The sequence below is a fragment of the Oxyura jamaicensis genome, chromosome 4, assembly GCF_011077185.1.
Source record: "Oxyura jamaicensis isolate SHBP4307 breed ruddy duck chromosome 4, BPBGC_Ojam_1.0, whole genome shotgun sequence".
In the NCBI taxonomy this organism is placed as follows: Eukaryota; Metazoa; Chordata; class Aves; order Anseriformes; family Anatidae; genus Oxyura; species Oxyura jamaicensis.
The window spans coordinates 84,819,977-84,844,770 of record NC_048896.1 but is presented as its reverse complement, the minus strand read 5'-3'; the positions used below and the strand labels follow the sequence as shown (position 1 = coordinate 84,844,770).

General features: G+C 38.2%; 1 protein-coding gene and 1 long non-coding RNA gene across 21 annotated transcripts in view; both read right to left on the bottom strand.

Annotated features, from left to right (window-relative positions):
* SORCS2 (sortilin related VPS10 domain containing receptor 2) overlaps positions 1-24,794 on the bottom strand; it is a 572,554-nt gene that overhangs the window by 211,433 nt on the left and 336,327 nt on the right. The window contains exons 1-2 of one of the 17 annotated variants that reach the window (XM_035325110.1): positions 2,706-2,792; positions 2,529-2,603 (exon numbers count right to left, since the gene is read on the bottom strand). The exons of 15 other annotated variants lie outside the window; for them this stretch is intronic. In XM_035325110.1, the coding sequence (XP_035181001.1) occupies positions 2,529-2,603; positions 2,706-2,729 (99 nt within the window). In that variant the 5' untranslated portion in view covers positions 2,730-2,792. Of the gene's footprint in view, positions 1-2,528; positions 2,815-24,794 lie in introns of those variants that run through there. One more of the 17 variants, XM_035325111.1, reaches the window with a different exon arrangement.
* LOC118166303 lies at positions 6,711-10,433 on the bottom strand. 4 transcript variants are annotated; one of them, XR_004750432.1, is made up of 4 exons: positions 10,183-10,433; positions 9,950-10,031; positions 7,870-7,939; positions 6,711-7,431 (listed from the first exon to the last, which is right to left on the bottom strand). It is a non-coding gene; the product is annotated as an uncharacterized LOC118166303 (long non-coding RNA). The 4 variants fall into 4 exon arrangements; XR_004750434.1 differs by lacking the exon at positions 9,950-10,031; XR_004750431.1 differs by lacking the exon at positions 10,183-10,433 and having other exon boundaries at positions 9,950-10,143.

The window sequence follows — 24,794 nt, the reverse complement described above, 5'->3', positions numbered from 1 at the left end:
AAAAAAAAAAAAAAAAAAAAAAAAAAAAAAAAAAAAAAAGGAGTAAATGGATACAAAAAGGGAAACTTCCAGTCACCACAAAATGTCCTGCCAAAGAATGTTTGGCAAATACTGCTATTGAGGTCCATGTAAGCGTAAGCAGATCCTTTCTGTCACTCCAGTGACTGAGAAGAGGGAGCAAAAAGAGGATGAAGGAGGGCTTACAGAAGGGAATATCCTCCTTGAAGGAATGGCAGCTAGTCTGAGCTAACCCGAAAATGCTAGAGCTACCTCAGTCAGTCAAACTCGACTCAAAGCAAGTTGATCTGATTCCATTCTGGTTTCGCATTAGCACAAATCCTTTGATTCTGCCTTTGAATTGCATTATTTTCAATGAGCAGGGCTCAGATTATTGCTGCCCTTTAAAAAAAAGGACTGAACTGAGCTGAAAGTAACTACATTGCGTATTAGTACAAGTTGGGCAATGGTAAAGTTTTAATTCACACTTATCATAGTAAATTAAAGCAATGTAAAAGCATCTGAAGATACGCAAATTAATAAATGTCTTGCTTCCATACTAATTGCATCTCGGACTAATGAAGGGTTTTTCTTCTTCTTAACTGTCCTGAAACGTTTGCTTTTTCCTCCCTTCTTCAAATTCCTCTACAGTATTGCTATAATCATGATCTGTCCTAGAGGCTGCTGAACAGATCAAGCATGAGTGGGGTACAATTTCCAGGTGACAACTAGATTTTAATCAGGAGAGTTCATGTGAGCACCACTACAAAACTTGACGGACTGAATGGCAGCTCAGGGATGTGCTAATAAGGGGAACACAGCAGCTTGTCCTATCAGCAGCATCTGCCATCAGCCCTGTCACACAGCATGTACCTGTAGGCCACCAAACTGGCCTTTATACTATTTTCCATATTAACTGTAGAACAAGAGAACTACCCAGACTGCCCAGGGAGAGCCCTCTCTCTTTATAAAACCACTTAAAAAAAAAATCTTTAGAGGATTACATGTTTTATAATGACATTATTTCTCCAGCAAAAGCAGCCTGGCAGCATCATTTCCTCATTACAGAACTAAGATACTGACTGCACATTCCCTCTGCTCTCACTACAAGAATTGCTTTCTTCCAGTGCTCACACACAGCTTTGAGCTTTATTTACACCCGTAAAAATGAAGAGCATTTCATTTCACGATTATCTGAACCACACCGAAGATAATTCATGTAACAAAATAAATAACAGCCATAGTCTCTCTCACTCATGCTTCAAATTTTGCTGTATCTTACATGAAGTAACATCATGTTTCTGGGCGAGAGACATTCAGACTCCCAGATTGCTCCCCATTTACCACTAGAGGCCAGCAGTTCACCTGCTGGTGCTGCAGAGTGTGCACACCTGGCAGGAATTCAGTTCCTACTTCCACCTCCTAAACCAGACCAAAGCAAGCTAGAAATCCATACAATCTCACCTTACAAATAAAAGATTGGTCCCCTTAGTCATAAGAAATAGCATATATTAGGAGAGGGAAGCAACTTAGACAAACATAAATTTAAGAGAAGCATATGGACACACACACAAATCTTTAAAGAAAAATAAATTAATTATTGCAAGGAAGTTTAAAGAGTCCTAGATTTTTTCATCAAAGGGTGTAAATCCAAGGACGGGTACTAATTTTTCCAAATCCTAATGCTGTCTCTGAAATTAATATCTATGTCCCTGGACGCATCATTTAACATTTTTAGCCCTTCCCTCTAGCTACAATATGCTACCTAAAAGGCGGACTCAAATAAAGGATTTGATATCTCAATCTAGGATATCAACTTGGAGATAATCCCTACTTTAGAAAACAGCAGGCAATAATCACTTGAGAGCATGTCAGTTCAGACATCCAAAATCATAAAGATGCTCAAAATACCTTCAGCATAGTTGCCTTTATTTCTTTTGAAGACTTTTAGTTCTGCATGCAGGAGTAAGCACAGATTACCAAGTAACACCTTTAACATAAAATTACTACTTCAGTGTCGGAAAAAAAAAAAAAAAAAAAAAAAAAAAGAAGTCTCAATTCATCACAGACGTTGCACTATTGTAGATAAATACTGAAAAACACAGCTTTGGACAAAGTATTTCTTTCAAGATCCCTCTAGACTTAGCGACTCTCCTCTACAGCAGCCATCTCCCACGGATTTTATAATTTAAGAGCACTACAAGAAAATTACATGAAAATAATGAGATTAAGCTGTTCAATGACATTCTAATATTAAAATAATAATAATTTATAGAGAAGATAGATTAATCTAACGAAGAAAGGCACAGGTATAGTTTCCCTAAGCAGTAGATAACCTGCAAAATATTTTCTGTCCCTTATTTCCACCTACCCGCAAACCGGTGACTAAGATCATGATGCAGATAAACAGATACTGCTCACATGTAAATATCTTCAAAGCAACAACACAGCCTTTCCTTGAAAATGGAACTTCCTTTTAAGCACATCTACACTGTTAAGTGAAAAAAGATATCCCATGTATTGATGCCTACCTTAGGGAGGTTCAGTATCTCTGAGAGGCTGGCACGTAACCAGCCAGGCAGACAGCCCATCGTGCTCTTCAAGAGCTGGGAAGCATTAGTGGTTGCAATAGGTCAAATTCAGGAGACTCTTCAGACTCGAAGAAAATAATCTCTAAGACTTAAAAACAGGTATTTGCACTATCTCACTGTAAGCAAAACAACAAAGCACATGTGAAAATAGCAGCTACAAGCTACCCATCAGTCTCAGAAAAGCCCCAACCACCAGATCCTCAGGTTCCTATAACGAGCAGCACTCCCCTCAATGCCATCTAATTGCATCAATTTATACCAGCAGTGAATCTAGCACCTGTTTTTTTCTACCTTTCTATTAGCAGCTGTGATAATTCTGTTAAACCTGTGTCTTAGCACAGTTCAGCTGCAGGTCATTCTGTTTCAAAGAAAACAAAGATGGTAATTTTGGAGAAATGGTTGCCTGAAATTTAATAAAATACTCATTAGGAAATTCAGGCTGCTTGTACCCTGGAGAACGTTTATTAAGCCTAGCATCAGGACCCTCAAATCATTTATTTCTGCAACATGAAAACAGGCCTGTTTCTCTGATGCCTGCATGTTGCATTGTCACTGAGTTAAAAGAGTAAGAGGGAATCTGGAGCTTTACCTCTCAGTTTTAGAAGTCATTAAACAGGTTTGAGGACAGTGGAGAATCATGCCCCAAGACTATTAAAATTATTTTTTAAAGACACACAACCTCCTAAAAGGGGGCAATTCAGCATCACTGAATCCTTCCCTGCTTTTCCCACAGATTCTCTAGTTATATCTGCACACCCAGCAAGAGGGAGGGTAAAGCAATTATATTTACCAAAAGAAATTCTGAAGGCTGATGAGAAGAGCCTCTTCCAGGAACAGAAGTACAGGAGAGGGCATGGCAAAGACAGGGCTCAAAATCTGTAGTGTTGTCAGTGAAACTTTGTCTATTTATGTCAACTGAGAATCTGTGCTTCAGAAGTAAGGAAATAGGGAGGGAGTATCTGTAACTCCCTAGCAGGTAGTCAAATTAAAGGAGGACATACTTCAGAGATAGTAAGCACACTTTAGTCCAGTAATTGCACCACTCTTATAGCAGTAAATAGATTACTAAAAAGCAACAGCAATTCTGGAGAAAATGTGATTATGGGAATAGAAGTTCTCATCTACCTATTTTGCGTTATTTAGCATGTATTTTCCTCAGGAGTCGTACATGACCTGAATTTTCAAAGAGGAGATGTACCTGCTTTACCAAACCTAGGGAGAAAAAGACAGTTGGAGAGACTTGCCCATTAACATGTAGCACAGCGGTTTGCAGATATACAGATAGGCTTGATTAAATGAATTAATTACTCGCAGATTGAAGACTTCAACATCAGGTTTTCTTGACTGGCATTTAGTTTGCTCAAGAGGCCCAACACTTAATACTAAGTCCAGAGCTTTTATGTGTTGCTGGAGACCTACTACTTCACAAACTGACAACTGTCATTCCTGACAATATACAGGAAAAGAGTAGATATGAGCTAACATATAATGCATCTATCATATAATGCATCATTCCCAGCGAAGTCTTGTCCATAACAAAAAGGCTATTTGCGTTCCAGAAAAAAAAAAAAAAAAAACAGTGAGAGTGTAGGTCAGTGGAACAAACTACAGTATCTTAATTTGTTGCTATAAATTTGCTGCATTAGTATGCTATACTGAAATAGTCCACCTGTTTTTTAAGATAGCACACTCAGCTGTCACAACCTAACCTCTTAAAATCTCAAAAGACTTGGTTCATGTTATGGTCACTGCTCTGAAGACTGCAGTGGTGAGCTCAGATTGTGAAAAGCATGTTTCTCCTTTTCCACTAAACAAAGTCCATCAGCTCACAGCAGTATAAGAGAAGAAAGAGATCTGAAGTGATCCAAACCCTGCCTTACAATACATGCAAACTGACAGGTGTGGCTGGGTATAGCTGGTAGAAAATATAGTACGCTGTGCAATTACTAACTTGCTGTTTGTCTTGGGAAAAGGGAATAGTGTAATCAGTAAATCTAACTGAGTTTTATTGATCTAGACAGCAATGTTGCCTCTTCAGAAACCTGATGAAAATGCCAACACAAAGCCCATCAATACATGCTCTGCTGTTTACTGGGAGAACTCAAAGGGGTCACCAAATGGGCTGTACAGAATGCACTTCACCTGTAGGCACATTGGAGATTCTCACAGCTTGCCTCCACTAAAAAGACTTCAAAAAGAGAAAGAAAGGAAGAAAAAGGAAAAAAAAAAAAAAAAGAAGAAGAAAGGAAGAAAAAGGAAGATCTGTGCAAGTCTACCTTCAATACTCTGTGTCAACAGCGAAAGACCCAGCAGTTCATACACTGAACAGTGAGAATATATGCCTAAGGAACTAAGGAACTAAAGGTTGAGAACCAGGTCTATTAACTGGAATGCAATCAGCATTCTGCAAGCCACCCATGATTCAGTCACACATGGTGTGTGACCTGCCTCAATTCCCTCTGCCTCTCTCTGTGTCTCCTTTTCCATGAAAAATTGCATTCCAGCACCTGACCCTCACTTTTGCCAGGGGTTGGATACAAATCTTTAGCATGTTTTGATGTCTTTGAACAACCTGGAGGGAGGGAGGGAGGGAAGACCCTGTCAATAAACAGCAAAGTATGTCATGCTATGCAAAAGAAAAAAATATGCAGGAGAGGGCACTGCTCTGTAATGGAGTGAATGCTCCATTTGCATACTACAGCTTTCTGTTTTACCAATGAAGCCGGTACGAAGTCACTTGCAAACCTTTTCCTTGAAGGGAAACCATAACTAATGGCATCTGCCACAAGAACTGTGCAGCATTCACTGAACTGCAAACCACAGCTTCATACATCTTTAACTCCCCCACAATAGATCACCAGTGCCTCTCTAGTTCAGCTGGTCTCCAGAGCGCCACTTAGACTTCAAGTCAGGGAGGTTGTTAAGTGACAAGTCAGCCAAGTGACAAAAGAACCAATATCAATATACATAATGGAACAAAACCAAGCTAACTTGGGTCATCTTGCTTACAACAGCATGGTTTTCCATCCCTTGAGAAATCAGGATGTTCTCAGTCTAACAAGGCACCAATTCTTTGCCCCATCAGGGGAAGGGGAGGAAGGAAATGCTACAGTTTTGCAAAAAGTGTAGTTCAGATACTTACAAAGGAGAATGGATATCAAGGAAATGAGAAATAAATGATTAAAATGGGCCCTGTGACCAACTGAAGAATTGAACCAACGTTTTTTCATACCACAAGCAGTAAGAAATTGGTGACTTCAAGACTCAGAGGATCTATTTCAAGGATTTATACTTCATGCTTCATAGCATTTTCCTTTCTCGTGGTGTTTTTAACTCTACAATATATAACCAGATTATAAACATATATGGTGCAATTCATGCTGCTTGTCTTATCTGAAAATAAATAAATAAATAAATAAATAAAATAAATCTCAACTCATAAGCAGCCTTGAATTCAAGTTAAACAAATGGACATATAAAATAAAAACACATTAAGTAAATCATAACCTCTGACTGAAAGAACCATGGAACTAAATTCGGAACGTGTGCGTAATTCACTAACCCCAGAAACCCAGCAGACCTCAGGAGGTATCCAGCCCAGGTTCCTGCTCAAGCAGACGAAGCTGGGGGCAGAGTGATCTAATTAGAAATGCTCTTTAAAAACAAATTGTAAAATATATTGTAAAATAAGTCATTAGTTCCTGTAACTTCTTTTGAATAATGCAAAGAATTTAAAACAGCTTGTGTCTGGTTCATCACCATTAGACAATACACGCTGCAATGTAAAGCCACTTACCTATTTACTGATTTGTATTAGTAATATACCAAAAGGTAATAAACTAAACTTTTGTTTTGTGGGTTGATTGTATTAGCGGACTAGTACAAAGCAGGTAGATGTGCTCCAGGCTTTCTGGGCCAATATTTCTAGTCCGCTTATAAACAGTGTTCATGAAACAGCCAAAAAAAAAAAAAAAAATCTGACAGGCTGTATTTTTCAGCCATTGAATGAATATCATGTTCATAGAAAAACAGTTGCACTTCTTTAACAGGCAGCTTTAATGAGGCTATTTCCATAAAATGCTTGATTTTCAGTTTCAGACCACTCCAATGCCCTCCCTCAACTCCCTTGTTAGGCATCTTATTAAAAAGAACTATTATGGAAAACATTCATTATTTTATCAACCTGTTTCTTATTCCAGGACCATTCCCTAATAGTACTCATGCTCGTTTCCATGAAAACTCTCCTACAGAATCCCTTGCTGATAAACAGAGACACACAGCACACTCATTTCAAAGCACATGGATTATCCCGTGGATTGCGAAACAGTCTAATTTTGCTTACAACCTTCTCCTTCTGCTTCTCATAACAGAAGCTTAAAACCAGCCCTCACTATTGGCAGCACTTTAAACTACTTTGCATGTTTAAATGACACTAAGCAAGGCAGTGAAGAAACAGAGCCCCAAATTCAAGCTCTTCTGGAAGAGCCCCCACTGAACAGCTGACCGGGAATGTAAACACATTACAATACTCCTTTAATTCCTCAAGGAAAAAATAAGACACCTTTTCTCAGGCTGTAAAACTAATACGGTCATTACATATATTACTGCATTTTACAATTTAACATTGATGCTCTGATTCATAAGCAATAGAGGAAGGACAGAGTAAACTAAGAATTCTTCCAGGCCTGATCAGGACTATTTTGGATTATTTTCAGGCGTATGCAATTGCTTTCAGAGCATTGAATTGCCTGCCCATCATTGCTGAAGATGTTGCTTCAGGAACAGGAAAATTCACAGTGGTTTTAGTCCTTTTATCTCAGCAGAGGTCACCCTGAAAGCTGCACTGAGGAAACAAAACAGAAGAACATGATGTAATAAGCCTAGCTATTTAGAAGGAAAAGCCCCAAAACCTTGAAACAAAGTCTTCAGCAAAAGATTTCAGTGTGCCCTGTGGCACATACAGCCATCAGCAATTTATGGCTTTAAAAAAAGAGCTAATGGAAGGCTTCAGATAAACTGCATTTTGCTGTAAAACTGTGACTTCATTTGCTTGGAAAATATCTACTCTTCTCATTTATAAATTAAGACATGGCAAGGTTGCTCTCCGCTCCTCTGGTAAAGACTAATTTTTGTGCATTCCATTTTATTCCCCAGTTCCCAAATGCAATTGTGCAAATGCTTAACCTTATGCGCTGAACTGAAGTCAATGGCATCATGCACGCACTTAATGCCAAACATGAACAGCTTAAACTTTTTTCCGAACCAGAACATAGAAACCAACCTGAAATTCAGATCTCCATGCTTCCTGTTCTTGAATTTCTACTGATGCTGGGCCCTGCATGGCTAGGGGACTATAAGGAATACTGTCCTTAGCATCCATCTGGGAGACAGAGTGACTGAACAAAGAACTGAGAAAGGAGCCCAGGACCTGCAGCTCCTCTTCATTCCAGACTAAGTCTTTAGTTTCTTAGACCTGCTTGGTAATAGAGTCATCTGTTAGGCTGCTCCAGTACATGTGAATTTATATCTTGCTCCAGACCTTTGTGGAAGCTGCTTGAATTAAGCCCAATGCAAGTGCCATGAGAAACAGAGAGTACCAGAAATGTATCTGAGGTTCCTTAGGCCAAGACACTCTTGAAAAGTTGAAAACCTAACAAAGAAACAACATACATGGACAAGCAGTTTATCTTTAATAAATGAACACCTTTAAAAATGGGTCAGCCTAACTTTAACATGTAAATGTAGGAAAATATATACTGCATATGTACTGTATAAAGCTACCCGACATGCAAATACAACTGAGGCAACGAGTAGCAATCATTCCCAGAAGAGCCCATGGGAAGAGATGCTCAGCACCTGTGGGAGATGAGGCTCGCTATCCTCAGCATCCTCTCCCTGGAGCTCCAAGAGATTGACACACCTTTTTCCATGGTTTTATACTCCAGAACTAGGGAGAGCATATGCCTTTTCCAAATAGCAAAACCTGGCCTGACTAGGTAATGAATAAGGAGCATGACAGGACCCTTTCTTTAGCAGCGGCTTCAAGATGCAATGCACAGTGACACAATGCAGTAAGGTGTCACAGCAGCAGAATTTAAGCAGGTCTAAAATATCCAAATATAAGTCAATTCACTCTTAATATGAGCTTAAGATTCATAAGATAGCAAAGATTTTGAAAATTAATTTATCAAATTAATTTATAGTCTTTTCCAAATATTGTTTTCCAATAGAGAGGCCAAATCTTTCAATCTTAGCAGAAGCATATCTTTACCATATTTCAGTTCAAATACTTGTCCATAACTAACCAAATACCAGCACCTTTTCTCCCTTTCTTTTACTGAAAAATATTTTTGTTGTTGTTGTTGAGGAAACATGTATAAGGAAAACATTTGAATCCCTACTGAGAAAAGTGCAGAGCATTTCACTTTCATACAAAAATGTGGACAAATAGGGCTTATTTCCTTCTAAAGAATTATCAATCACCTTGATACTGTTGTCACACCAGGGCAAGGAATAAACTAATTTTACCACGTTGAGACTCAGGAATGTCTTTGTTTGAGCACAGAACTTTTCTGAACACACTGCAGCTCTGCTAACAGCCACCAACCCTCAAGTGGAAGCCCTTGGAGAGGTATTACCCTGAAAGCCATTTATCTTTTACTTCAATTTGGAAGCAAACACCAACACAGAGAGCCATTAGAGAACAAGTGCTCTCTGGATGCAGAAAATCAATGGAGGAAAATTAAAAATCAACAAAGCTCTCACATACAGCCTCCTAAATGAAATGGCCTGTGATCCAGTCAATCCTTGTTAAGAGGAGAGTAAAATAAATTCTTAATCAAAGATGAGCTCTAGTGACACTGCTTATCATATTTATATTGCATATTATACATGTCTAGCTATATTCTATGCTGGGAGGAAATAATCTGATTGTAAGAAATGCTTACAGTGCCCAGAATAATTAAGAAACTATTTTCAACACTCAAGTTGTAGTGACGGACAAAAGGTTTAGGCTCCATATGATGATGTGTAAATGAAATTATAGGGACACAAACATAGCAGAAGTTTTGTACAACTTTTCACTAACTGCACCTTTGCTTAGATATGGAAAAGTAAATCCACCTAATTTACTTAAAAAATAATAATAATAAAAAAAGCCTGTTATGTTCTTCTATGTTGTTCACTGCCATGGAAAAGCCAAAAGTGAAAAAAGTAAAAATATTTAAGAGAGTTGTCTACCTGCTGTCTCACCTACTAATCACTGCCACCCATTGGCCACCTGAACCACTCATCCTGTGACCAAGTATTGATACGATGATGTCAACAGAATGCAATCTCACATGCACAAACCACTCTATTACCTTGATAATTGTAATTAACATGGAACCACAGAGGTATGCTGATGAAACAGGAGGTCATTCATTCAGGCAATTATTAGCCATCCTAACGCAAAAACTTCTTCATGATGAAACAGGCACAACTAAGCAGTTTCACCCAGCATACATTGAGATATTCTATATTGATTGATTTCATTTTTCCATATTATTTCTGTATATAGAACAGGTCAGTCTTTCTCATTACCAATACTAACTACCTTCCATAGGAAGAAGACAGAAGATGAAAGGGTTTTCTTTAATCCTTAATTTCCATTAAAAACATGATTTCTGTGAGGTAAAAAGGAATTCTGAGGTAAAAAAATATATATCAGAAATAAAAAGCCTCAGATCTAAGGCATCTCTTCTCATTTGCCTACACCCTGTTCAGCACATTGTACTAGAAGGATGGGTTCGGAAACTAAGCACAGCAGCTTTGATTCAGGTGAAGCAAAACAGGTTCAGGTCTCTAAGTTATCTACCTTTTTACAGGTTGTTGCAATTGCTTCTAAATGGATTTGACAAGAGTACTGCATGACTCCATGCTAACGATTGGTTTGCAGTAGTACTAGTAAATGTGTTCAAGCAATGAAGCTGTTACTTATTCCAGAAGACTGGAACAGTCTGAACACTGATATCAACATAGTTATGTATTTTCCATTAATGAATGTGTCATAGCCACAGCTGAAGGCCTTCCACTAAATCATCGACAGTTTGGTGTTGTGAAATCAACCTCTGCTTCCACCCGCAGCCAGCTGAGTCTAGGCAGAATATGGTTTCTCTGCCTAAACCTCTGCTTCCAGAGCATCTGTGGTTCAGGCTCTGCTGTTAAACTTCTTTACCACTCACCTTTTACTCAGACAGAATAATGGAATTACAGATCTAACCTACAGAGCAAATAACCCCTCAACATACTTTTATGTATGTTACCTCTTTTGACCAAGTTGCTTTCACCAGCAACAAATGAAGTCCCTCATGAAATTGCTCAGCCTTGTAGAAACCATATGGACTTTAAAAACCATTTCACACACCTTTCATGTTTATCTTGTGCAAGGACTGTCTACTCTCCATAGTGTTTTCAAGCTGCCGGGCATAAAAACTCTCTAGTCATTACCATCTTTTCTTTACCAGCCTGAGGGTGCCAAAAGTGTGGGCATCATTGACATGTTCTACTGCAAAATACAAACCTGAAGGGTCACAAGTAATAGATTTTTTAAAAAATCATGAAGACAGATGGCGTGGATATCTGAACACACACATGACAAATTTAGGACTATGTACATCTGCAGAATTGACTCCTTGCGGTATTTGTTTGGCAGTCAAAGTGTTATTTGAAATTATAAAAATAAAAATTATCATTTACTTTTTCCAGATTAGGGACAAGCTCCATAGGTCTCCCTTCTGATTTAGTAACTAACTCAGTAAATCTTGGGTGACAAACTCAGTAATTTTTAATACGTGAGAGAGCAGAAGCAAGAGTACTGCCTGTTTTTTAACTTTCTATTTTCACTTCTAAAGTTAAAATTTCAAGATGGTTGGGTGAGAGACACAATTGCTCAGGGCATCTTTCTTTATTGCAAAGTTCAAGAAAACTTGCAAGAAACCACAGTGGATTTTCTGTGCTTAAGAAAGGCAAAGGTAAAAAGGCAGTTGCCAAAATTTTGAATATGTTGCTTGCTCTTCCCTAGCAAGGCTAATTTGATTGCAACTTGACTCATCAGATGTTGTTTTAACACCTCTTGAGATGCACAAAGTTGATGTCTGTGCTCCCCTGAAGACAAGAACATATTTTTCAAGGCTCTAGGCTGCCAGCCACACCGCAGTGAAACATATGCTGTCCTGTTCCTTCAGATAACAAATGGCTTCTCTTTTGTTCAGTGATTCAGCCACACAGATAACTTATTTTGTCTCCTGAGACTTTTGAAATGAGTGAGTCTCTTCAAAGAGGTATCAACTGTATTGTATTTTCTGGGTAATACACTTACAGTGCGTGGCTACATTACTCCAACCAAGGTATGGTAACAGAGCTAGCTTTTATAAGTAGCAGCTGTGGCAATTGGCTGTGACTCTGCTATTCCCAGTGGTAATCCTAAGGGAAAGACCCTATACATATTGCATACTCACCATTACATGTGATGAACAAATACTGACAGCATATTATATTCTGAAATAGCGGTAAGCAAGCTCAATCAGGTAAAAGAACCCCATTTCCAGAGTCTTTTAGATCTAGTAAATGTGTGAAAGATTACAAAGGCATCTGGTGCCATAGCTTTAGAAACACAGAGTACTGACATCGGTCACCAGCTCAGTCCCACTAGACACCACTGCTCCTCATATTCTCATCTAATTGACATGGAGAGCATTTAGTTTGGATCATAGGTGCCTCAAACAGAATTAGTCTCCTAGAAAGAGGATCACAAGGGTATTAAGCATACCACAGCAACCATCACCACACTTTCTGTCTTTGGTATTCGTAAGCCACCTATCACCATGGTACCCCAGTGTGAATGGGATTCATACCCTAGAGCTTTAGGAAGGGAAGAAGGAAACTTGCACAGAATTTTGAACCAGACAGTGCCAGCACATTTCTTTATCCAAAGGAAAGAGACAACATGTTATCAAAGCACAGCACCATTTTGAAGCAATCCTTGACCAAAATTGAATTTGATATGCAATTGTGCACCTGATATGAAACCTGGTTTCTGACACTCTGCCATTAGGAGTGCCAGGGCAAGGCTGCTTAGCAATGCAGGCTGGGTTGAACACCGCTGCTCCTGGGGTGCTGGGAAAGGCCCCAGTGGGCAGATCTGCAACAGGGAGGTTGGGAAGAGAAGTGGAGTGGAAAGAAGCCGAAGAGGAAAGCTGGAGGGAGAGCTGGTTACAGCCCACAGCTCCTGGGAACCGACTGTTTTGCCTAGAGCCATAAAGAATAAAAGCAAACCAGGTCACAGTGCTGCCAAACCTCCCCAGGTTATTATTGCAGTTCGCTCTATCTGGAAAATCAATACTCAAAACACACGAAAGCCCAGATTGCAGCACTGTATGCTGTTAAACAACAGCCCTAGATGAAAGGTCATCAATCTGAAGTATGCTTGATTACCATATAATATAGTGCAACAGAGATGGGCAGGCCTAAATGGGCAGTTTCCTCCTGATTCTTGCAGATCCTTAAGAATAAAAATAAGTTGCAAACTGAAATCCTTCAGGGAAAAAGCACAATGATATCTTACTGCCCAGCCACCACAAATATTTACTGGATTAAAAAGTGGGCTGCCAAATTATTGTGCATTCTTATGTCATTCTTTCACCTTTCGATGATCTGACAAAAATAACCACAGTTTTAGGAATAGACCTGGTTTTGAGATTTTGGGTAACAGCCTACAGCCCCCTGCCACAGTAGATGCCAATGACAGTTTACAATCACAGCGTTCTCTGTGGGTAATTGCGAGAGCTGAAGCTTATAAACTAACCTCCAAAGGCAGAAAGGGGGGATGCACCGTGACTTTTAAATAAACTTGCTTGCTGTTAGGAGCATTTAGAGATTTTGCCTCTCTGGGTTTTAACTGGGCAATATTTAGCTTGCATTTGTTAACATCACTTAAATGCAGTGGCAGGTGACTCAGCAGTATTAAGGAACAAAGTGTCCAACCTCAGCCACTGACAAGGTGCATTAGCTTCTCCAGACAGAGGTGGCTGATGAGAGAGAAGAGAAAAAGAAAAAAGAAAGGAGACAAAAGAAAAAAGACAAAGGAAAAAAAAAAGGAAAAAGAAAATGAAAAAGAAAAAGAAAAAAAAAATGAAAAAAGGGAAAAAAAATGAAAAAAGAAAATAAGAGAAATGTGCTATCAAAATATTCAAAGTTAAATGACTGATAATTACGTATATCATGGACCACTGAGTGCAGGAAAAAAAAAAGAAAAAATACAAAAAAAGTAAAATATAGCAGTTTTACATGCAGTCTATTAGTATCAGTCTGATGAATTTGCCTCCCCATGAATCAAAGAATCCCATGGGAAGCAAAACTGAATACAAGCAAAACTGAATATAAGCAAAACTGAATACATTAATGCTTTGAGATAAACTCAGAGTCATTAATATTATACTAGTCAAAAATGTACCAGATATCAGAGGAAAAAAATGTATAAGATCCTGGCACTTCACTAGCTATTAAAGATGCCAAGGCACTTTCTGGAAAAATAAATTTTGGTCAGAAAATGCTGAAATGGCAAAATCAATGTTTTCCAGTGCATGTTTTGATTTTGACAATTTTCCCAGTTCAAATATTAATTTCGAGTATTTATGATTTTTATAAGTAAACCTCAAGATACTTTTAAAACACTGCATTTAAGAAAGTCACAATTTAAACAAAAATATCTCAGTTAATCCCATTTATTTTTTCTTATCTCAGATACATCAACTCTCTTAGAAGTTTTTTATTTTCATCTGTAAGTCCAGATACAATTTTTTCAGAACTTCTCAAAGGATTCAAAATCATTTCTGACCTTATCCTAATCTAGACATCTTTTACATGGTAACTGAGTTACAGTACATGAATGTTAAAATAAAGTGAATTTTAAAAATCATGCAGAAAGAGGACCAATGTTTTTTTAACAAAACCTAAAATTAAGGTTCCAGATGTGAATTTATCTCCCTTCTTTGTTCTTGAATATAATTTTTTAAGATGCTGCTCAAATTGCCTCTAACAAATTTTAAACTTTTCTTGTTATTTTCACAAATTAGCTTTCTTTCTTAAAGAAATTTGGCTTTAAAATCACATCTTTAGTCTTAAAAGAAGTTTTTCTGAACATTTTATCAAATTCACTGTATTTTTCTATTTAATCTTGTGAAATCATAACACAAAAAATAGATTTCAGTCCTTTATTCTACAAATATTATCTACTCTGGTGTTTGTTTGTTTGTTTTTCCAAGCTTTCATATATTTGACTGCTGATAGTATTTACAGTATCAATAGATCTTCCACAAACCCATACTCTCCTTTGAACTGGTAGAAATGCATTAGATTTAAACAATCTATTATTTTCTTGAGGGGCAGAAGGGTTGCTTTGTGCTTGAAGCTGAGAGGCTGGCTTAGACTCACAGCATATTATTAAATTTCTCTCATTTATTTCCCAGGCAAGTCATTTACATCTTTCTGTTTCCACGTCTGTAAAATGGAAATCATATAACCTCCTCAGAATTCCCAAAGCTATTAACAGGAGACACAAAATCATCTACGAGCATATAAAATTCTGAGATCTTATGGCAGAGTACAACTCACAAGTGGATTTAATATGGTCTTACAATATACCAAACAATATTAGAATGGAGCATTAGTACCTTCAGAACAGCATTTTATCCCAGAAAGGACAGCTTTATAGAGTTTGTCTGCCTAAGTCAAGCGAAAAGTTATGGCTGGCCCTTACAATAATAGACATTGTGGGAGAGTTTCCGAGGAGCCTTTCTGCTTTGCAGTCTCAAAGCACAGCAGAAACCCTGTACTCCGGGGCTCTGTCTGGCAGTGGAGGCCCTGATCTTCTGCTTCTGAGCTACGGCACTGTGCAGAGCAAAAAAAAAGAAGCATTTCTCCAACCTTCCGCTGCAGCATGTAACAGAGCTGTTGTCTTTCCTGGAGTCCACATAAAGCACAAGTTGCTGCACGCTATTATTTTCACAGACAGGCTTGAACATTTAGCCAAAAACACCCTCATTTATGTTTGCCTGCACCGCATCACAAACAAACTGTAAAAGCACTTAAACAGAGAAAATCCTATGAAGTGATGCAATGCGGAAAAAAATTAGTTCTCAGGTATGACTGAATTAAATAAACAGAATGTATACTAGCATATTAAAGATGACCAATTCCAGTGCATTTAGTATCTTAAGTGGACACGAGATGTTTGCTTATTCCCAGGGATGCTGGTCCAATTCCTGTAGTCATAGTTACCCTGAAAGCAGAGCTTTATACGCAACTAGCAGTCGCCGGTTTTTGGCACCAAGCTTCACAAGATAAACACTCCACAATCCCTCAGTGCTACCTGAGGCACTTCTCCTGCCAGACCTTTCCACAAGATCTCCTTGAACAGGCTTAGAGTCTTCTGGAAAAGAATAAGAGCATTTTAAAGTCAAATCTAAATGTCATTTCAATGCCCAGAGTGGTAATATTGTTTAGAGGACTGAGAACAGGATTGTAAATCCATAAATTGTAGTTCCAGCAACCATAGCAGAAATTAATCCTGTTCTGTTTGGGGCAAGCAGTTTAATTTCCTCATTTATGTGAGAGCAGAAATGCTACTATCATATTCAAATTATTACCTATGTCCTGAAACAGCCATGCCTGATAAATGCTAAGCAATACTGAGAAACATAAGAACTTATTTATAACAATTATTTTCAGCATGTTGCAAATCTTAAAATGCTGTTCAGTAATGCAGGAATATGACATAAAAAAATACCTTATAAATATGCATTCTTCTCAAAATGGAATCATAAAAATACTCAGCATTTATTTAAAGATCACAGGTGCACTGCATCTCAGTATTATTTCCTTAAGTTTATACATAAGGAAGCGAAACCAGACTTTTTCTACATTTTTTGCAAAATCTTGTAATCTGACCTCAAGGTAGACTGTCAAATTATGGCATGGCATAATGTTTTAGCACAAGGCAAATGATATTGCAAGGTGTGAGGCAATGGGAAGTCAGGCTTCAGAGCAGTTCAGGACTGCTCAAGGTCATAGAGACTGAAGTCAGGTCTCCTGGCTAACAGCTCCCTGATCAAATCATCCTGCTATTGCTGTTGAAGAGGTTCATTTTATGAATTATGGTTAGTGATTTGTCAGCATTTTTTATTATTATCCCAACAAATTCATGATTTTGAATGCAAATGTAGACTATTAGTTATATTTTTCTCAGTAATATCTTTCCTTCAATAATTGTAACTGTGAAATAAAAAGGTTTAGTTCAGTCCAGAAACTACATGAAAGGTATAAAAAGGAGTAATGCTCAGCAATGGAAGAAAGAAAAGCAGGAATACAAGAAAGAGTTAGAAGAGATTAAGCGTTGGATGGGCAGAAAGAGGTAATAAAAGGTTGTGAAAAATTATTATGGAAAAAACGGGAAGGGAAAAATACCGGTTAGGCACAGCACAAAACAAGCTTGCAGGAGATTCCACCACAAAAATAAATAAATAGATAGATAGGTAGGTAGACAGATAAATAAATAAATAAAATAATCAGGAATTATGAAGAATCCACCATTCACCCGACAGTGATCTTCTGGTATGAAGGGACTACAGCAGCCTGGTGCATTACTCTCACAAATGGAAAAAATTCGTCTCTAGAGTGAGAGTGTGAAAGAGGCGACTGTCAAGAAGGCTTCAGAGATGGCTTAGTTAAACATATGAGATCTCAGTTTCCATGAGTAAGAATCCTTCCCTGCCTGACAGAAGCACACAGTGTGAAATGAAAAAAAAATCCTTTTCTGTTTGCATGAATTTTTGATGACTATATTCAAATAAATGGTACAGGCTGCGTGAGAAAGACATGATTAAAATGTATTTGTCACACTGGCCCTGCCTTTTCAGTAGAAGTTTGCTGCTGCAGAGTACTAAGGCTACCAAGAATCAGTAATAATTCCAGAAATAGTCACAAGTAAAGAAACAGCTACATTCAACCCTTCTAGTAAATGCCACAATGCACAGTTTTAGAGGTTAGAATAAACAAAATCGCTGGAATATAACTGTGCGATTCCAGTAGTTTAGGAGTCTTTTCAATTTTATAAATATTTGTGCCACAGCAGTGAGACTGCAGCAGCTGACCAGTGCAAGCAGCAGGTTTATTCCCAGCAAGGATGTGGGGAACAACCCCAGGGATTTTCAGCGGGGTAAGCACACCACCAGCCCTGAAAAATGGGGTGAGCATGCTGCCAGGAGTTTAAACCCTGCTCATTTCCACTGTGCTTCCATGGCAAGCCTGGGGAAAAAAAATCCTCCTTCATCTCTGCTCCTGAGAGAGCAAGAGAAGTTTGTGTGGTCAGCACGAGTAGAGGGAACTCGAACAGCTGCAGTGAAGAGAAGCAGAATCTGACACATCAGTAGATTGGAAAATGCTAACAGAGCATGAAGCGTGGAAGCTGGGACTCGTGCTGCTGTTCCATCATTGGGGAAATGAGGAGGAAACTCAGAGGTCCCCAGGAGATGCAGAAGATTCATCAGCAAGCATGATGAATATGTTTCAAACTCGCTACACCATTATTTCCAGGCTGTCTAGGGAATCTGCCTACTGTACATTGTCCTTGCAGATCTGCTGAACAGTGTTACTCATCTTTCTTCAAATAGTGTTTAGAAGTTTTCATGTTATCTCCTAAAGATTGTCTTGGTGCTTAGTTACTGCTGTGGTTAGACTGAGTTGAGATGAAAGAGTTCCCAATTTGTTCCCTTCTGTAACAGAGGAACCCCAAAGCACATTGTGATGCTCAAAAAATTGCACTGAAGTCATCTCAACACATCTCAGAATAATTGCAATGGATATAAATAGAATTCATCACAGAAAGGCCTTTTTGTACACTGGTTTTAGCAGGAATCTGTTCTATGGGCACAACTGCATCCATTTCAGCACACAGGGCAGACAATTACTTATGCAGTACTGTAGGATGCCTGCTACTAACCCTTAACCACTCCCTCTTTACATTACCTTCTCTCTTTTTTCTCCTCTTTCCTTTTGCAAAGTTTGAGCACTGCTGATATAAAAGCCTCTTCTATTCTGGTTCTTTTACCCATAGCAGATCTCATACGGATACCTTCTCTTTTGGACACTATATATTACCATTTGCCTCTTCGTTATGTTTCAAACTGTGAGCTCCATATTGCATGAGAAAATCTTCTGGGATTATGTTCTCATAGGAACATACAGCATTCAAAAACTGTGTGATCCTCATAGCTATTGACCAGAAGACTGCAGTTGTAGCTCTAGCTAGGATGCAAAAGTTGCTGCCTGTGTGCCAGAGGAAAGCTGAGGTCTCCCTCACAGACAACTTTGGTCGGTGAGTTGATTTTGGTTTCATCTTCAGTTCTCTTCTGAAGCAAAAGAGGAATTAAGAAGTCCTTTCAGGCCAATGAGTTCATGGGCAGGCCAGAGAAACACATCACCTGCCCAGTCTATCTATCAACACATCTTAGATTTTTCTCTGGCATACAAGAGGGACATAGAACTACTGGAGAGAGTCCAGAGGAGGGCTACGAAGATGATCAGAGGACTGCTGCACCTGTTGTACAAGGACAGGCTGAAAGGCCTGGAAAAGAGAAGACTGAGTGGAGACCTCATCAGAGTGTGTAAATATCTGACAGGAAGATGTCAAAAGGATGGAGTCAGTCTCTTTTCAGTTGTGCCCAGCGACAGGATGAGAGGCAACGGGCACAAACTGAAGCACAGGAGGATCTTCAGAGGTCCCTTCCAACCTCAGCCATTCTGTGATTCTGTGATATGACTCAGATGTAGATTTGGGCCTAAATACAAGATAAAGAGATTTGAAATGAATCTGCATCTAGATCAGAATCTAAATTCTGCAAAATTCACCTTATTTTTAGACATACCAAATCAAAATCCCAGATCTTAAAATCTCTCTGATGTGGAGCATTAAGCTTTCCAGTTTAGGGCTCCTCTCTGACCAGACACCCCTTCAGTAGCACCCAGTGCCATAAATCTTTTTTTTTTTCTTTTTTTTTTCCTTTTTTTTTTTTTTCTTTTTTAATGCTGTACTCCCACAAACTAGTCTTTTTTTATTTCTGGCTTCACTACAGTAAACACAATTTAACATTAGGGCTTTTTGTAGTTGTTGGCCTGCATTTGTGATTAATGAGTTTTAGTCAGGAAATTCATAAAAACAGAACAAAAGAATCTATAATAAGCATGTGGTAAAAAAAAAAAGTATTTCTTGTTAGAATAATTGTACGCCTGAGCACAAAAGAATGCAAAAGTTACACACTAGGACATAAAATCACAGCTGAAGGTCAATTTCAAAAACTTCAATTGAGATCTCCACATTAAACATCAAATAAATTACAGGATACAATAATAATATAGAATGTCTGTTCAAGTGTTCACCCATTTAGCCCACATACCCTCTACCTTAATGCGTAGTTGCCCTACATGTTATGGCAAACCTACAGACTGGTCATGACTAGGCTTGTACTGTTTGCCAGGTTTGTTTTGTTCCGTTTTGTTTTTTAATGAGGTGCAGTCTTTGAGCATGGTCTACTTCACGTGCTTGACTATAAAACATTTGGAGGTCAAAGAGAGCAAAACTGAAACAAAAAAGTTTAAAGGCAGCTTCAGACAGCATGGTTCAGTGTTCTAGTAGAAAAGCATGGAGGCAACAATTCATCTTTGTCAACAAGAGAAGGGATTCCTTTCAAGCTCCGCATGTAGAAGACCAGGATGAAGAAATGCACAGAAAGTGCCTGCAAATCTTGTTACAGAAACCAAACCAAACCTTTCTCCATCACACTATATAGAAAAAAATGTATTCAAAGTCTATTTAAAAGACATGTCCTATTTAAATACTGTAATGCTGTAATCTTTGACTTATTGGAGGTGTTCTGAGGAGTTAGAATGCAAAAATCTTGTTAGAGTTATATATTTCTGATGCAGTCCCGTTTACATATGAAGTCTGAAAAATCCCTGGTTTCTCAAACATAGCTGGAATCGGTCAGACAGAGGAAGTTGTAGTTCCTAGCCTCTGTTCAGCCAGTACTTAGCTCAATACTTTTGTAATAGCTGTATTCCTAGTAATTATTAAATATATGCTCTTAATTTTCAGCTACTTCTCTCTCAGCTTTTCAAACGTTTATTACACTTTTTCCACATCTATGTATATCAAATAGCATCCATCAAATCTTCTCCCAAAATGGCTATGTCTCAGTGGTGCTACATGAACCTCTGTTGTAGATGGTGACCCCTAATAAACATCTCAGGTAAAGCTCAGACTGTTTTAACCTATTTAGTTCCACTTCCATATACGAGTTTCCCAGACGAGCCATCAACTGATGCAACTACTCATCAGGTGTGTGTGAATACATCTGGAATTTCTGCACAGGACTGATTCTCACAGCAATCCACTTAGTAGCAAACTATGGGTGGAATAAATTTTTAATTACTGAGCATACTTTTGTGAGGATCTAGAATATCTGAGGATGAACTGAGCATTGCCGGACAGACGTTTGAGGCAAAGTGACACAGCCAGACTACATTTTGGTGATGCATCACTAGATGAATGTTGATGCTATTTATAAGGAAATAATACATCATGATGATGCATCACAAGATACAGATTATATTCTGCAATTTCACAGTGAAATCTTCCTGAAGAAACTACTTGGGTTATTGAAAGAAATATTTCTTAGTTGTCAACAACTACAAATAAAAGTGTAAGATAATTCTGCTCAGTATGTTTCAAGGCGTTCTGGTATGGTCTCTAAGGAAACTGAAATTCGAGCAGAATTATTCCTTACAAGTAAATGTAGCCATGCTGCATTTTGACAACTTCCACTACCAACTATTTTGCTCTGAAAGACAAATGTCAAAATGCTGTAGGACTGCATTTACCTGTTAGTGATTACAAACATTGCTCAACCCAGTTGCATCTTGGGAAATGCTTTTATAGCTGTGGCAAATACCATTTTGCTATCATGTGTAAATTATACTATTTTTAAGGTATCAGGAGTTAAAATATGATAGAGAATAGCCTATATCCTTACTGCTATTTTACATGTTCTGCAAGGTTTGTCAAGCAAGAGTACATGTTTGTCATCTTGCCTTTTAGCTTGGAAAAACATGCAGCTATTGGTTATTGTGACAGCTGGAGAATGTAAGCGTTCAGCCCATTTAACTATTAAGTCAGCATAGACACAATCGACATTTATTTTCTATTAACATGAAAATCCTGAAGATAAACTGCTTAGCTGCTTCTTTTCCAGAAGTGTGTAAACAGAGGATGGATGCGTCAGACTCATGTGCATCAATGAAAATTAAAATATGCGCTCAAGGTGGGAAAAGAACAACATTTTCATTCAACTCCCGTCCAGCAATATTATAAAAGCAAATTTAAAATAAATATGTAACTTCTACACCCAACATGTATGACCTATAAAAATGTTATATGTTCTGTTGTTAATTTAGCTCAGTGAATGTAACTTCTGCTAATTTTTGTCTTCTATAGAAAAAAAAATTACTTTGTTTATCTGACTCCAGAATGACACTATGGAAAACATAATTCTGTATTCCGTGAACTGTGTGCATCACTTCATCAGCATAATTATCATGCTGGTTTGTTGTAAAAATAAAAATAAAAAATCAGAGGATACAGATCAAATTGTTTTCTCCACATGGCACATTCTAGAAAGCCTGCAATGTTTGATGCTATCAGCATAGAGTAATTACTGCAAAGTTGTTTCTGTTGTTTCAAGTGAAAGAACATCCCTTATCAATGCACAGCACTTCAAGGCCTGCATAAACTAAGGATATTTTATGTCACAGATCAATGAAAAATTAGTTCATATGCAGAAGTTACTGTTAGAGAGACTGCGTAAGAGATCTCACCCACATTACCTTAAAACTTTCCAAAACCATGGCAGAAAAATGTGATTAATAGTTTCCCTGTCTTTGGTTGCAGATTTCTACTACGCTAAAAGCAGCCAGGATACAAAACAAATAATGCATCCTCAGGAAGTGTGAACTTTTAATTAGTGTTACCTCTCCTATTACTCCATTGTTTCACAGCAATTCAGGGTGAGTCTACAGAAACTTTTGCAAGTAGGTGTGAATGTCTTCTTGCACTTCACGCTGACTGCAGTCAGCTCTGATTCACAACCAGAACAGTCACAGCACACACCCTGATGCTATGATTTCCTCAGAAAGGTTCATTCAGAGTAACACGAAACACCCTAAAGCTCTACCCTCAGATGTTTGTCATCGTTTCTTGTCAAAACTGGGTCTCATAGATTGAGTCCTGTGACAACCACAGCAACACGATTTTTACATCAGAGTTCTGCTGCATTCAGACAGAACAAGAACCACCTACAAAACATTGTGTAGACATGACCTTGATACAATTCTGTACTGATTCTTCTTGCAGACCTATGAACAGTACTCATCACAACCCACTCACAGAAGAGTAACATAGAAAAGGAACACGTCACTTCTTTGGATGCATTCAGTGGGGTTTGTAAATTGACTTCCTTCCTTCCACCGGCTACTTGAAAGTCCCCAGCATTCCTATAGCTTACCTTCTAAAATTATTTTATTTTTATTTAGAAATACAATCACTTTTCCATGGAGTACTGCGTAACAAGGATGTGGTTCTAACCTCTGAACTTGCAAATGCACCTCATCATAAACAGCATTATGATTTTGTGGTATTTTAACTTCTTAAGCAATGGTGTTGAGAAGATAAGAATTAAGATATTTTTTTCTCATCTTAAGAAAGTACAAATGAGCAATTCACAGGATCCAAAAAATTCCAGTATAATTTCATGTTTTCTGTATAAAGCTCACTTACAAGTCCATTGGTCTTTATGGTATAATTACACCTCACAGTCTGCAGGCACATTGAGCAAAATTCTAAGGCCTTCCAGGAGCTGGTATATAGGCAGAGGTAAACTGAAGAAATAATGTCGATCCAAGAACTGGCGCCTTCTAGCAAATATTTTGTTTAATAACATTCCAAACCAAAAACTATTTTCCATCGCTTCATTTCTCTTTGTAGGAAGCTGCAGTGAGTCTCACTGCAGACCCACTAGAGTCACAAAATCTTTTACAGCAACCTCCGCAAGAACATTCAGTCTTATTCTCACATGTATAATAATCTATGACTTTGACAGGATGAATTGCCTGGAGGTATCCAAGCTTTTCCATTGACTACAGAGGGAGGGGACTTGACAGAACACCTAAATTCAGGTGAGATAAAAGCACTGATGAAATTGAGGTGTAAAAGATGAGCATTATATATGCAGTATCAGTTCTTCCACAGACGAGGTCTACAATAGGTAAACAAAATTAAAGCACAGAATAGTGCTTAATATGCAAAGTATTCAAAAAATCCCCATCAATGTCTTTTATCTTTGCTTTCATGCATATTCCCAGTCCCTAAATGTTAACTGGTAGCATGGGACTACTTACGCCTTAAATTTAAGTGCACGCTCAGTGCCATTAAGCACAGTTAGCACTCCAGCACAGCTCCCATTTTCAGCACACTTCAAAAGATGTGAACTGGCTGAAGAAAACCCACACCACAGTGATCTGAAGGCTAGTAATATCAGTAAAATGTCAAAACTTGAAACTTTTGCTCAGCTCAGAAAAGGAAGTCAGAGCTGTGATTGTTTTCTTACACCCTAGTGCATTTGTCCTGAAATGGACGGTAGGGAGACATTTTCTTCCATCTTTCCAAATTACTTCTGTGAAATCAGACATTAGTCATTGTATCCTAATCATATGTCCAACACCAGAAAAGTTGCCATTTCAACTGACGAAGTTCTTATGACATGGAGACTTCCTGCTTACTTGATACGTGTGACCACCCTACCTCCAAGCCAAGTTTGAAGCTGTCAGCTACACCGTTTGATTCCAATGCTTTCACCTTTCTTTGTACCATGTATGTGTGTACATCTATAATTCTGGCATAATTTACAGTCCCTAGAAATCCTTCTGTTCTTCTGTTTTCGTTGTTCCTATACTATCGAACATCAGCTTCAGAAAAACAAAACAGCATAAAAATAGCGTCTTTAATGACTAACAACAGAAGCGCTCTCTATAACCAGTGGATTGCAATACAATATCAATTTA